Below are 15003 nucleotides of genomic sequence, written 5' to 3'. Positions count from 1 at the left end.
GGGCTGTGTGAACAGCTGATCATGGTTCTGAGGGCAGGGCAGGGCTGTGTGAACAGCTGATCATGGTTCTGAAGGCAGGGCAGGGCTGGTGAACAGCTGATCATGATTCTGAGGGCAGGGCTGGGTGAACAGCTGATCATGATTCTGAGGGCAGGGCTGGGTGAACAGCTGATCATGGTTCTGAAGGCAGGGCAGGGCTGTGTGAACAGCTGATCATGGTTCTGAGGGCAGGGCAGGGCTGTGTGAACAGCTGATCATGGTTCTGAAGGCAGGGCAGGGCTGGGTGAACAGCTGATCATGATTCTGAGGGCAGGGCTGGGTGAACAGCTGATCATGATTCTGAGGGCAGGGCTGGGTGAACAGCTGATCATGATTCTGAGGGCAGGGCTGGGTGAACAGCTGATCATGATTCTGAGGGCAGGGCTGGGTGAACAGCTGATCATGATTCTGAGGGCAGGGCTGGGTGAACAGCTGATCATGGTTCTGAAGGCAGGGCAGGGCTGTGTGAACAGCTGATCATGGTTCTGAGGGCAGGTCAGGGCTGTGTGAACAGCTGATCATGGTTCTGAGGGCAGGGCTGGGTGAACAGCTGATCATGATTCTGAGGGCAGGGCTGGGTGAACAGCTGATCATGATTCTGAGGGCAGGGCTGGGTGAACAGCTGATCATGATTCTGAGGGCAGGGCTGGGTGAACAGCAGCCTCTCTGACAGTCAAACAGCTGCACACAGGCTATAAGATGGTTTCCAGTCACTGTGTAAACTAAAGAAATGGAGGTGATGACAGGCCTGTTACACGTAGACACAATAGAGCACAAAGCATTTCTCTTATAGGATTCAAATACACACTGACACTTTATTAAAGATCTGAGAAACCTAAAGAGTTAAAGTTACAGTAGTCTAGCCATGTATTTCTACTGCTGTTACAGAAGTGCTGCCATATCATGTGATCTTTACTCAGGACAGTGAAACACCAGGGAGTACCAAGGCCCCTGCCCACCAATCCAACTCACAGCCTGAGTGTCAGTGTCACCAGTCTTATCATCCATCTAATTATAACTCTCACAGTTCTCCAAGAATGGAAGTTTAGGTAGGTCTATCCGTGGGCCTAAAATTAGCCCCCCCAGCAACACCCAGCCAGCCAGACCCCCTCTCTGGTCTGCTGTGTTAGAAAGTAACACACCCGTCTCAGCTCTCAGACCCCAGTCCCTGTGTGGATACAGCAACACATTCCTCTTGGCGTCTTCTCCTCTTCTTCCACGTGAGCGATGGACCATGGAGTTATTAAAGAGAGGAAACTTTTACTACCAACGTCCTGAGTAACATTGTTGGCAGAGAGATCACTGGTTGGTGACCCTGTGGGTGAGGTAAGTGGAAAGCATTGTTAACCACCATTTGCTGTGTGGCTCTGGGGTCTTTGGATCATGGTAGCTATAGCAGGAGTTAAATGGGGAATGGGATTGTGTCTGGGATGGATGGTTTTAACAGTTGTTTACGCAAATAGAGAAAAATATTCAGAAACATTTCATTTTCTCAATCAATCTCAACATTATGCCCTTTCTGAAAACTAGTGCAAACTCATAAGATGAAGACTTTCACTAATTTAACCCTTTCATAGAAATGTCTATTTCAACAAGTGTTCATCCCACTTGGCTCCTAAAAAAACATTTGCCGATGTCTGAGACTAAATGAACTGAATTAGAAAAAAGGTTTATAATGTAATACTGTGCATTGAGTTCTATGTGTTCTCTATCTATCCCTGTCTCTATCTATCCCTGTCTCTATCTATTCCTGTTTATTCTCTATCCCTGTCTCTATCTATCCCTGTCTCTATCTATTCCTGTTTATTCTCTATCCCTGTCTCTATCTATCCCTGTCTCTATCTATCCCTGTCTCTATCTATTCCTGTTTATTCTCTATCCCTGTCTCTATCTATCCCTGTCTCTATCTATTCCTGTTTATTCTCTATCCCTGTCTCTATCTATTCCTGTTTATTCTCTATCCCTGTCTCTATCTATCCCTGTCTCTATCTATTCCTGTTTATTCTCTATCCCTGTCTCTATCTATTCTTGTTTATTCTCTATCCCTGTCTCTATCTATCCCTGTCTCTTTCTATTCCTGTTTATTCTCTATCCCTGTCTCTATCTATCCCTGTCTCTATATATTCCTGTTTATTCTCTATCCCTGTCTCTATCTATTCCTGTTTAATCTCTATCCCTGTCTCTATCTATCCCTGTCTCTATCTATTCCTGTTTATTCCCTATCCCTGTCTCTATCTATCCCTGTCTCTATCTATTCCTGTTTATTCCCTATCCCTGTCTCTATCTATCCCTGTCTCTATCTATCCCTGTCTCTATCTATCCCTGTTTATTCTCTATCCCTGTCTCTATCTATCACTGTCTCTATCTATTCCTGTTTATTCCCTATCCCTGTCTCTATCTATCCCTGTCTCTACCTATTCCTGTTTATTCCCTATCCCTGTCTCTATCTATCCCTGTCTCTATCTATTCCTGTTTATTCCCTATCCCTGTCTCTATCTATCCCTGTCTCTATCTATTCCTGTTTATTCTCTATCCCTGTCTCTATCTATCGCTGTCTCTATCTATTCCTGTTTATTCTCTATCCCTGTCTCTATCTATCCCTGTTTATTCTCTATTCCTGTCTCTATCTATCACTGTCTCTCTCTATTCCTGTTTATTCTCTATCCCTGTCTCTATCTATCCCTGTCTCTATCTATTCCTGTTTATTCTCTATCCCTGTCTCTATCTATTCCTGTTTAATCTCTATCCCTGTCTCTATCTATTCCTGTTTATTCTCTATCCCTGTCTCTATCTATCCCTGTCTCTATCTATTCCTGTTTATTCTCTATCCCTGTCTCTATCTATCGCTGTCTCTATCTATTCCTGTTTATTCTCTATCCCTGTCTCTATCTATCCCTGTTTATTCTCTATTCCTGTCTCTATCTATCACTGTCTCTCTCTATTCCTGTTTATTCTCTATCCCTGTCTCTATCTATCCCTGTCTCTATCTATTCCTGTTTATTCTCTATCCCTGTCTCTATCTATTCCCTGTCTCTATCTATTCCTGTTTATTCTCTATCCCTGTCTCTATCTATTCCCTGTCTATGATCTATTCCGTCTCTGTATATTCCTGTCTCTATCTATTTCCTGTCTATTATCTATTTCCTGTCTATTATCTATTCCCTGTCTCAATCTATTCCCGGTCTATTATCTTTGATCTATTCCTGTCCTGAAGCACAGATGAGGGGTGGCAGGGTAGCCTAGAGGTTAGAGTGTTGGACTAGTAACCGGAAGGTTGCAAGTTTGCAAAGTTTGCAAAGCTGACAAGGTACAAATCTGTTATTCTACCCCTGAACAAGGCAGTTAACCCACTGTTCCTAGGCCGTCATTGAAAATAAGAATTTGTTCTTAACTGACTTGCCTAGTTAAATGGTAAAAAAAAGAGAGCTGGTACAAACCCAGTCAGTTTAGCTATGTGTCTGTATTCTCTGTTTCTAATGCTGGTGACAATACCAATCTTCCCTACGAGGATCTATAAAGTTTATTCATTCAATTATTTATATTCCCCTCCCCTCTCTCTCTCTCTCTTTCTTTTTGTCTCTCTCTCTACCATTCTCTCGTTCTCTTTCTTTTTGTCTCTCTCGTTCTCTTTCTTTTTGTCTCTCTCTCTACCATTCTCTCTCATTCTTTCTTTTTGTCTCTCTCGTTCTCTTTCTTTTTGTCTCTCACTCTTTCAACCGTTCTCTCTCGTTCTCTTTCTTTTTGCCTCTCTCTCTCTCTCTCTCTCTCTCTCTCTCTCTCTCTCATCAGATGGATGAGTTGCAACTGTTATATCTATAGTAACAGTATGGTCCTAGACAGTATCAACACAGCCACCAACCCTCTCAAGATGAGTCTAATGGATGTCTCCAAGATCTTCTCTCTGCTTCAGCCCAAGGAAGAGGATGAGGAGGACAATGAGCATGGCCAGGTACAACCAATGAGCTTGCAGTGCTTTGTAACTTAGCAACCTATCACTGGGACAGCATCGGTAGACTTACACAGCATCAGACCCACTGGGGTGACTTCCCAAGTCGACATGGGTGTGACCTAACTAGGGTCGTATTCATTTGGAGACTCCGTAGCAAAGAGTTTCAAAATTATGTCCAACAGAAAATGTCAACCAACATATCTTATTGATGGGGCGGCAGGTAGCCTAGTGGTTAGAGTGTTGGACTAGTAACCAAAAGGTTGCTAGTCCAACAAGATCGAATCCCTGAGTTGATAAAGTAACAATCTGTTATTCTGCCCATTAACAAGGCACTGTTCCTAGCCTGTCATTGACAATAAGAATTTGTTCCTAACTGACATGCCTAGTTAAATAAAAAATATCTTATTGAACAAGTTCAGATAGCATTGTTTTGTTTTGAGTGTAGTGAATACCACCCAGCAGTGCAACCCAATAACACAGTGTGTATGGTAAGTGGAGGTATAATACTGCTCTGTTCCCCAGGCTCTGAACCAGGCAGTGAGCAGTGATGACGTGGAGGTGTTAGCTGAGCTGTTGTCCCAGGAGAGCTACAGAAAGTCTATCAACAGCAGAAGCGGCTGGGGGATCCCTGTTACCCCTCTACGGACCTCCGCAGCACACGGAAACCTGAGGTGTCTGGAACTCCTGCTGGAGCACGGAGCGGAGGTGAGATATACCGATAAAATTCTTTGGGCTAGCTTCTCCAACCCAGACACCTGACATGGTTTATTATAGGGTTGATTCAAACAACGGTCCATTACTCTATGTTACTGTAAAAGCACGTTGTGACAACTGCTGACATGGTTTATTATACGGTTGATTCAAACAACGGTCCTTTACTCTATGTTACTGTAAAAGCACGTTGTGACAACTGCTGACATGGTTTATTATACGGTTGATTCAAACAACGGTCCTTTACTCTATGTTACTGTAAAAGCCCGTTGTGACAACTGCTGACGTAAAAAAAAGGGCTTTCTAAATAAATGTGTTTTAACCTATTGATTAATTATTGTTTGGTGATTGATTGGTTTTACAGGTGGACAGTCTAGATGTGAAGGCCCAGACCCCTCTGTTTACAGCGGTCAGTGGTAAACACCTGGACTGTGTTGTGGTGTTACTGAAGGCTGGAGCCGACCCCAACGGCAGCCCGTACAACAACTGTTCCCCGGTGCTGACCGCCGCCCGCGAGGGAGACGTGGAGGTCCTCAGGGAGCTGCTTCAGTTCGGAGCCGAGGTCGACGTCTGGCCCAAAGTCCCTGAGTGGGCCTCCAACGCCACAGCCTGCAGGGGACCCCTGTACATATCCGCTGTATATGGACACCTGGACTGTTTTAAGCTGCTGCTGCTCCACGGGGCTAATCCTAACTATAACTGTAAGTCAGAGAAGATGCTGGCCAGGATCAAGCAGCCCAAGACAGTGCTGGAGATGTGTCTGAGGTATGACTGTGGAGTGGAATACATACAGCTGCTCATAGACTTTGGGGCAGTTGTGTATCTGCCCACGTTGATTATTGACAAGACCACCAAGCAGAACGAGGCGGTGGCGCTGCTGCTCAAGGAGAGAGGTGAGAACATCACACACACTTGTTAAACAGTTATTACAGATTCGTTACATTTGTTACATATTTGACCTTCACACATTTAGTCTGTTCTGTATCTCTAACTGATTGACGGTTGTTAATGATGAGAACACTGGAGACTTTCTCGATTTTCACTGAATTAACTAGAACCTCCCCTGAATTAACTAGAACCTCCCCTGAATTAACTAGAACCTCCCCTGAATTAACTAGAACATCCCCTGAATTAACTAGAACCTCCACTGAATTAACTAGAACCTCCCCTGAATTAACTAGAACCTCCCCTGAATTAACTAGAACCTCCCCTGAATTAACTAGAACATCCCCTGAATTAACTAGAACATCCCCTGAATTAACTAGAACCTCCACTGAATTAACTAGAACCTCCCCTGAATTAACTAGAACCTCCCCTGAATTAACTAGAACCTCCCCTGAATTAACTAGAACCTCCACTGAATTAACTAGAACCTCCACTGAATTAACTAGAACCTCCCCTGAATTAACTAGAACCTCCCCTGAATTAACTAGAACATCCCCTGAATTAACTAGAACCTCAACTGAATTAACTAGAACCTCCCCTGAATTAACTAGAACCTCCACTGAATTAACTAGAACATCCCCTGAATTAACTAGAACCTCCCCTGAATTAACTAGAACCTCCACTGAATTAACTAGAACCTCCCCTGAATTAACTAGAACCTCCCCTGAATTAACTAGAACCTCCACTGAATTAACTAGAACCTCCCCTGAATTAACTAGAACATCCCCTGAATTAACTAGAACCTCCCCTGAATTAACTAGAACCTCCACTGAATTAACTAGAACATCCCCTGAATTAACTAGAACCTCCACTGAATTAACTAGAACCTCCCCTGAATTAACTAGAACCTCCCCTGAATTAACTAGAACCTCCACTGAATTAACTAGAACCTCCCCTGAATTAACTAGAACCTCCCCTGAATTAACTAGAACATCCCCTGTGTTTTGTTTCCAGTTTATCCCAATACTCTGATGTCACTGACACGGCTCGCGATACGGAGCTACCTCCCCGTGGTTAATAAAATGACGTCCATAGACTGCTTGGACATTCCCCAGATACTGAGGAACTACCTGAAACATCTCCCCTGACCTCTATCTCCTGACCTCTGAACTCTGTATGATGAAGACGATGTCACAAATGGATACCCTATATGGCTGTGTCTCAATATGGGATTCCTCTGCTTCATCTCCACTGTTCTGAAAACACATTGTAGGTGAAAGCAATATGGAGGAGGATTTCTGCAAAATGTAAACAAAAAGTGTGATAATTTCAAACTGTCTTCTACTGTCTCTACTGAGTGCGTCATGGGCTGCAAAGCCCAGTTTTGTTCTGTTTTTATTGGAAGTGTGAATAATAATTATGCCAAGTTTGCCTTTGAATAGTTGTAGAGGTTTAATTAGAAGAAACACATTTACTTAACTTAATCTCTGTGATGGAATTCAGCACATCGTGCGTAAATGTAATCATTGGAAATTGGTTGAAGTCTACTGAAACCATGGTGAAGACACTGCCCTCTTCTGGACAGTTATATAAGTGCACAGAGCTTCAGGAGAAACATTTTGTAAGTGTAAAGCCATAAGTAACCACTAGGTGTCACACTACCACAGTAAATGTATTCTCCGTCTCTGAAATCACTGCTCACCGTTTGAAAGTAATCTTTAGTCAAGCTTTAAAAAAAAAATGTAATTTGTGGAATCTCTCTCACATTATGAGTGACCTTGCTGAAGACTGAAGTAAGTTCCCTGAGTTAATTCTGAGGCTTTAGCTCAATGACATAGTCTTGTGGATTGCGAAAGACCCAGGTTCAAACCCAATTATTCAATCCCAGGTTCAAACCTGGTTTCAAAAAACAAATAAGCAACGGCACAACGCCTGTCCCCTACTTGATCCAGATAGTTTGCGTGTATGTATTGATATGTAGGCTACGTGTGCCTTTTTAAAAAATTGATGTAGTTCTGTCCTTGAGCTGTTCTTGTCTATTAATGTTCTGTATCATGTCATGTTTCATGTTTTGTGTGGAACCCCAGGAAGACTGGCTGCTGCTTTTGCAACAGCTAATGGGGACCCTAATAAAATACCAAATACCCAAATAAAAAAAACTGGTTTAAACCCAGTCAGTCAGAGGAGCAGCAAACAAACAGGAAGAAGACATTGCCTTACTTTAACAGAATAATTTGTACACACACAGGATATGACATCACATTACAGGATGAGCATATCCTGTCTAACGTCCCCATTGACCTTACGACACAGTTCAGTATATAGAGTTTTTAATTTCAACAGAAGTACAGTTATATCAGAAGTGGTTTGGTTTTTACAGTGAAATACAACGTAATAATTCCCAGTGCTCTTTGATTACATCAAAACATATAGACTTTTCAACGGCCCCCCCCCCCTTCACAGTTTCAGCATTTGAATAGGCATGACTTAGTTTCAGAGTTGGCTTTTCAATTTCCACAACCAATCAAAACAAACAATCTAAGGTCAGAGAGAAAACATATGTTCCTGCTATTTGTACTGTACAAACATGGTGATGACATTTCAGACTGACAGATAAAATAGAAGTCATACCAGAGTCCAACCCTCCCCCCATTCTAGATGGCAATGTGAATGTACAGTGAACAGCCTAATAGCTCCAACTAAACTTGTTACTTGTCTTGTTATCTGTTTGAGTGTCCATACATTAGTACCCTGACTGTTCTGAAACCAACTAGAGAAAAGCAACAAGGATTTGTAATGATGACTGTGTGTACATCCCAGTGGCAACCTATTCCCCGCATAGTGTACTCCTTTTGATCAGGGCCTATAGGGACTATACTAGAGAATAGGATGCCATTTGGGACAAAACCAGTGCACAGTATGTATAATGTCTGCTACAGATTTCTCATATCATATCATTACATGGAATGAAACAGTGGAAGGTTGTAAAATAATGACAAGCAGGTTGGTTGTTAAAAGAGAAAACAAAACTTTCAAAGAGTTCATCTCATGTGTCATGCAGAACTCTGGATGCCATAAAACACCATGCATCTGGTACTGAGACTAGAACTGGGTCTCTGGTACTGAGGATAGAACTGGGTCTCTGGTACTGAGGATAGAACTGGGTCTCTGGTACTGAGGCTAGAACTGGGTCTCTGGTACTGAGGATAGAACTGGGTCTCTGGTACTGAGGATAGAACTGGGTCTCTGGTACTGAGGATAGAACTGGGTCTCTGGTACTGAGGCTAGAACTGGGTCTCTGGTACTGAGGATAGAACTGGGTCTCTGGTACTGAGGATAGAACTGGGTCTCTGGTACTGAGGATAGAACTGGGTCTCTGGTACTGAGGATAGAACTGGGTCTCTGGTACTGAGGCTAGAACTGGGTCTCTGGTACTGAGGATAGAACTGGGTCTCTGGTACTGAGGATAGAACTGGGTCTCTGGTACTGAGGATAGAACTGGGTCTCTGGTACTGAGGCTAGAACTGGGTCTCTGGTACTGAGGCTAGAACTGGGTCTCTGGTACTGAGGATAGAACTGGGTCTCTGGTACTGAGGATAGAACTGGGTCTCTGGTACTGAGGATAGAACTGGGTCTCTGGTACTGAGGATAGAACTGGGTCTCTGGTACTGAGGCTAGAACTGGGTCTCTGGTACCGAGGCTAGAACTGGGTCTCTGGTACTGAGGATAGAACTGGGTCTCTGGTACTGGGGATAGAACTGGGTCTCTGGTACTGAGGATAGAACTGGGTCTCTGGTACCGAGGCTAGAACTGGGTCTCTGGTACTGAGGATAGAACTGGGTCTCTGGTACTGAGGATAGAACTGGGTCTCTGGTACTGAGGATAGAACTGAGTCTCTGGTACTGAGGATAGAACTGGGTCTCTGGTACTGAGGCTAGAACTGGGTCTCTGGTACTGAGGCTAGAACTGGGTCTCTGGTACTGAGGATAGAACTGGGTCTCTGGTACTGAGGATAGAACTGGGTCTCTGGTACTGAGACTAGAACTGGGTCTCTGGTACTGAGGATAGAACTGGGTCTCTGGTACTGAGGATAGAACTGGGTCTCTGGTACTGAGGATAGAACTGGGTCTCTGGTACTGAGGATAGAACTGGGTCTCTGGTACTGAGGATAGAACTGGGTCTCTGGTACTGGGGATAGAACTGGGTCTCTGGTACTGGGGATAGAACTGGGTCTCTGGTACTGGGGATAGAACTGGGTCTCTGGTACTGGGGATAGAACTGGGTCTCTGGAACTGAGGATAGAACTGGGTCTCTGGTACTGAGGATAGAACTGGGTCTCTGGTACTGGGGATAGAACTGGGTCTCTGGTACTGAGGATAGAACTGGGTCTCTGGTACTGAGGATAGAACTGGGTCTCTGGTACTGAGGATAGAACTGGGTCTCTGGTACTGAGGATAGAACTGGGTCTCTGGTACTGGGGATAGAACTGGGTCTCTGGTACTGAGGATAGAACTGGGTCTCTGGTACTGAGGATAGAACTGGGTCTCTGGTACTGAGGATAGAACTGGGTCTCTGGTACTGAGGCTAGAACTGGGTCTCTGGTACCGAGGCTAGAACTGGGTCTCTGGTACTGAGGATAGAACTGGGTCTCTGGTACTGAGGCTAGAACTGGGTCTCTGGTACCGAGGCTAGAACTGGGTCTCTGGTACTGAGGATAGAACTGGGTCTCTGGTACTGAGGATAGAACTGGGTCTCTGGTACTGAGGATAGAACTGGGTCTCTGGTACTGAGACTAGAACTGGGTCTCTGGTACTGAGGATAGAACTGGGTCTCTGGTACTGAGGATAGAACTGGGTCTCTGGTACTGAGGATAGAACTGGGTCTCTGGTACTGGGGATAGAACTGGGTCTCTGGTACTGGGGATAGAACTGGGTCTCTGGTACTGGGGATAGAACTGGGTCTCTGGTACTGGGGATAGAACTGGGTCTCTGGAACTGAGGATAGAACTGGGTCTCTGGTACTGAGGATAGAACTGGGTCTCTGGTACTGGGGATAGAACTGGGTCTCTGGTACTGAGGATAGAACTGGGTCTCTGGTACTGAGGATAGAACTGGGTCTCTGGTATTGAGGATATAACTGGGTCTCTGGTACTGAGGATAGAACTGGGTCTCTGGTACTGAGGCTAGAACTGGGTCTCTGGTACTGAGGATAGAACTGGGTCTCTGGAACTGAGGATAGAACTGGGTCTCTGGTACTGAGGATAGAACTGGGTCTCTGGTACTGAGGATAGAACTGGGTCTCTGGTACTGAGGATAGAACTGGGTCTCTGGTACTGGGGATAGAACTGGGTCTCTGGTACTGAGGATAGAACTGGGTCTCTGGTACTGGGGATAGAACTGGGTCTCTGGTACTGGGGATAGAACTGGGTCTCTGGTACTGAGGATAGAACTGGGTCTCTGGTACTGAGGATAGAACTGGGTCTCTGGTACTGGGGATAGAACTGGGTCTCTGGTACTGAGGATAGAACTGGGTCTCTGGTACTGAGGATAGAACTGGGTCTCTGGTATTGAGGATATAACTGGGTCTCTGGTACTGAGGATAGAACTGGGTCTCTGGTACTGAGGCTGGAACTGGATCTCAAATGGCACCCTATTACCTTTATAGTGCCCTACTTTTGAACAGGACCCATGGAGCACTGGTCAAAGTAGTGCACTATATAGGGAATAGGGTGCCATTTGAGATGCAAACCTAAAACTGAAACAACACTGTTGGCTGTCTCCAACGCAAAATACCAATATTGTAATATCATATATGATCTGTTGTTTATACAGTATGCACATGTAGCTAGCTGCTAGTCACAGGTAGTATGACTGTTCTGTCTGTTTCCTCACCATTTCATGTAGCTAGCTGCTAGTCACAGGTAGTTTGACTGTTCTGTCTGTTTCCTCACCATTTTATGTCAATTATCTTCTCAAAACTGTGGATGTTGAATTGGAAAATAAATGTAAATAAACCAAATGCTGACTAACTATACAGTCTTCTCCCACCATGATGTCCTTCTGTCAAACCCTCTACGTCTTTCAATAACACACGCAGGACATCAATAGAACAACTGATTCAAATCTAAATTAAATTATTTCATCTAAATGTTATGTAAATAATCTTAGAGTTTGTCAGACAATAACAGTGAAATGTCCCTCACATTCAACAGATCCACATCCCCAGTGCAATGGTGTGGTACTACAATAACAGCCTGGAAAATACACTGGATATATATCTCTGTTTCCCTGTGATATTCACAGTGATATTCACAGTGATATTCAGTGATATTCAGAGTGATATTCAGTGATATTCAGAGTGATAATCAGAGTGATATTCACAGTGATATTCACAGTGATATTCAAAGTGATATTCAGTGATATTCAGTGATATTCAGTGATATTCAGAGTGATATTCAGAGTGATATTCAGTGATATTCACAGTGATATTCACAGTGATATTCAAAGTGATATTCAGTGATATTCAGTGATATTCACAGTGATATTCAAAGTGATATTCAGTGATATTCAGTGATATTCAGTGATATTCAGAGTGATATTCAGAGTGATATTCAGTGATATTCACAGTGATATTCACAGTGATATTCAAAGTGATATTCAGTGATATTCACAGTGATATTCACAGTGATATTCAGTGATATTCAAAGTGATATTCAGTGATATTCAGAGTGATATTCAGAGTGATATTCAGTGATATTCACAGTGATATTCACAGTGATATTCACAGTGATATTCACAGTGATATTCACAGTGATATTCAGTGATATTCACAGTGATATTCACAGTGATATTCAGTGATATTCAAAGTGATATTCAGTGATATTCAGAGTGATATTCAGAGTGATATTCAGTGATATTCACAGTGATATTCACAGTGATATTCACAGTGATATTCACAGTGATATTCAAAGTGATATTCAGTGATATTCAGTGATATTCAGTGATATTCAATGATATTCAGTGATATTCAGTGATATTTAGAGTGATATTCACAGTGATATTTAGAGTGATATTCACAGTGATATTTAGAGTGATGTTCACAGTGATATTCACAGTGATATTCACAGTGATATTCACAGTGATATTCAGAGCAATATTCAGAACAATATTCAGTTTGGCTCCCAGGCTACCGCCCGTCATGTTTCTGTCTTGCCGGTTTCTCTAACACTGGGAATCCCCACTCACAGGCAAAGAGTCTGAATCCCCAATGGTATCCTAATCCCTATATAGTGCGCTACTTTTGACCAGAGCCCTATAGGGAATTGGGTGCCATTTGGGATGGGCCCAGAGAGATGAGAAGTCACACACTGGAGGAGGAAAGAGAATACATGCCTGATTCATCACTGCTGCATGAGACTAGTGGGACGCTGGAAGACACTGTTAGGGCATCTCTGTTAGATAGCATCTCTGTTAGGACATCTCTGTTAGATAGCATCTCTGTTAGATAGCATCTATGTTAGGGCATCTCTGTTAGCTAGCATCTCTGTTAGATAGCATCTATGTTAGGACATCTCTGTTAGATAGCATCTCTGTTAGATAGCATCTATGTTAGGGCATCTCTGTTAGATAGCATCTCTGTTAGATAGCATCTCTGTTAGATAGCATCTCTGTTAGGACATCTCTGTTAGATAGCATCTCTGTTAGATAGCATCTATGTTAGGGCATCTCTGTTAGATAGCATCTCTGTTAGATAGCATCTATGTTAGGGCATCTCTGTTAGATAGCATCTCTGTTAGATAGCATCTCTATTAGATAGCATTCCTGTTAGGGCATCTCTGTTAGATAGCATCTCTGTTAGAGCATCTCTGTTAGATAGCATCTCTGTTAGATAGCATCTATGTTAGGGCATCTCTGTTAGATAGCATCTCTGTTAGGGCATCTCTGTTAGATAGCATCTCTGTTAGGACATCTCTGTTAGATAGCATCTATGTTAGGGCATCTCTGTTAGATAGCATCTCTGTTAGATAGCATCTATGTTAGGGCATCTCTGTTAGATAGCATCTCTGTTAGATAGCATCTATGTTAGATAGCATCTCTATTAGATAGCATCTCTGTTAGGGCATCTCTGTTAGAGCATCTCTGTTAGCTAGCATCTCTGTTAGATAGCATCTATGTTAGGGCATCTATGTTAGGGCATCTCTGTTAGATAGCATCTCTGTTAGATAGCATCTCTGTTAGACAGCATCTATGTTAGGGCATCTATGTTAGGGCATCTCTGTTAGATAGCATCTCTGTTAGATAGCATCTCTGTTAGATAGCATCACTGTTAGGGCATCTCTGTTAGATAGCATCTCTGTTAGATAGCATCTCTGTTAGGGCATCTCTGTTAGGGCATCTCTGTTAGCATCTCTGTTTGATAGTATCTCTGTTAGGGCATCTCTGTTTGATAGTATCTCTGTTAGGGCATCTCTGTTAGGACATCACTGTTAGATAGCATCTCTGTTAGATAGCATCTCTGTTAGATAGCATATCTCGTAGATAGCATTTCTCGTTAATAGCATCTCTGTTAGGCATCTCTGCAAGATAGCATCTCTGTTAGGGCATCTCTGTTAGATAGCATCTCTGTTAGGGCATCTCTGTTAGATAGCATCTCTGTTAGATAGTATCTCTGTTAGGGCATCACTGTTAGATAGCATTTCTGTTAGATAGCATCTCTGTTAGATAGCATCTCGGTTAGATAGCATCTCTGTTATATAGCAATTTTGGCATGGCACCCTATTCCCTACTTTTGAACAGAGCCCTAGGGGACTGGTCAAAAGTAGTGTACTCTATAGGGTATACGGTGCCATTTGGGATGCATCCTTAGAAAGCATCTTTGTTAGGGCACAGTTAGATGTCTGTCACTGTTTCTGATTCTACAGTGGAAACTGGCTCGGGGCTATGTGAAGATATCTTACCCAACATTTACTAGTACGATGGATTCTTGGCTTTTCCAAGTACTGTATCATCGTCTATGTAACATATGGTAAATCTACTACTGTGCATTAGGGCTCTGGTGTGGCTGGACTGGGGGAGGGGAGGGATATTTTCTGTTGGACATGAGGTTATCGACTAGCCATGTTGCCAGATCTGTTCTGTTTCAGCTAACCCCTCTGTGTTATAATAGCAGACGGAGTACAAAGCAATCTGGCAACCTGGCTGGTAAAGTAGTAAAACCTCCTGCAGGCGTTTGTTCCAGCCCTGCTCTAACACACCTGATTCAAGATAATCAAGGTGTTGGGGACCAGCTGGTTAGTAGTCTGGTGTGTAGGAGCAGGGTTGGAATAAAATCCTGCAGCAGGGTATCTCTCTAGGAGGAGGGTATCTCTCCAGGAGGAAGGTATCTCTCCAGGAGGAAGGTATCTCTCTAGGAGGAGGGAA

At 43.3% G+C, this 15003-nt stretch overlaps 1 protein-coding gene across 2 annotated transcripts; it reads left to right on the top strand.

The window, feature by feature from the left end:
• Positions 1–1132: 1132 nt before the first annotated feature.
• On the top strand, positions 1133–8209 carry LOC110504578 (ankyrin repeat and SOCS box protein 12). 2 transcript variants are annotated; one of them, XM_021583344.2, is made up of 5 exons: positions 1133–1365; positions 3829–3988; positions 4511–4693; positions 5064–5592; positions 6599–8209. In XM_021583344.2, exons 2-5 carry the CDS (start codon positions 3833–3835, stop codon positions 6730–6732), a joined length of 1002 nt encoding a protein of 333 aa, XP_021439019.2. In that variant the 5' UTR covers positions 1133–1365; positions 3829–3832; the 3' UTR covers positions 6733–8209. The 2 variants fall into 2 exon arrangements, with proteins under 2 accessions (XP_021439019.2, XP_021439020.2); XM_021583345.2 differs by lacking the exon at positions 1133–1365 and adding an exon at positions 3310–3346.
• The last annotated feature ends 6794 nt before the right edge of the window (positions 8210–15003 follow it).

This window comes from Oncorhynchus mykiss, chromosome 31 (assembly GCF_013265735.2).
Source record: "Oncorhynchus mykiss isolate Arlee chromosome 31, USDA_OmykA_1.1, whole genome shotgun sequence".
NCBI classification, from domain to species: Eukaryota; Metazoa; Chordata; class Actinopteri; order Salmoniformes; family Salmonidae; genus Oncorhynchus; species Oncorhynchus mykiss.
This window is presented reverse-complemented; position numbering and strand designations above follow the sequence as displayed.

Excerpts from the sequence above, each read along its gene's own strand:
- LOC110504578 (XM_021583344.2), top strand. The coding sequence starts at position 3,833 with ATGAGTTGCAACTGTTATATCTATAGTAACAGTATGGTCCTAGACAGT. Across the intron at positions 4,694-5,063 it reads TGCTGGAGCACGGAGCGGAG|GTGGACAGTCTAGATGTGAA; the intron begins GTGAGATATACC and ends TTGGTTTTACAG. Across the intron at positions 5,593-6,598 it reads GCTGCTGCTCAAGGAGAGAG|TTTATCCCAATACTCTGATG; the intron begins GTGAGAACATCA and ends TTTTGTTTCCAG.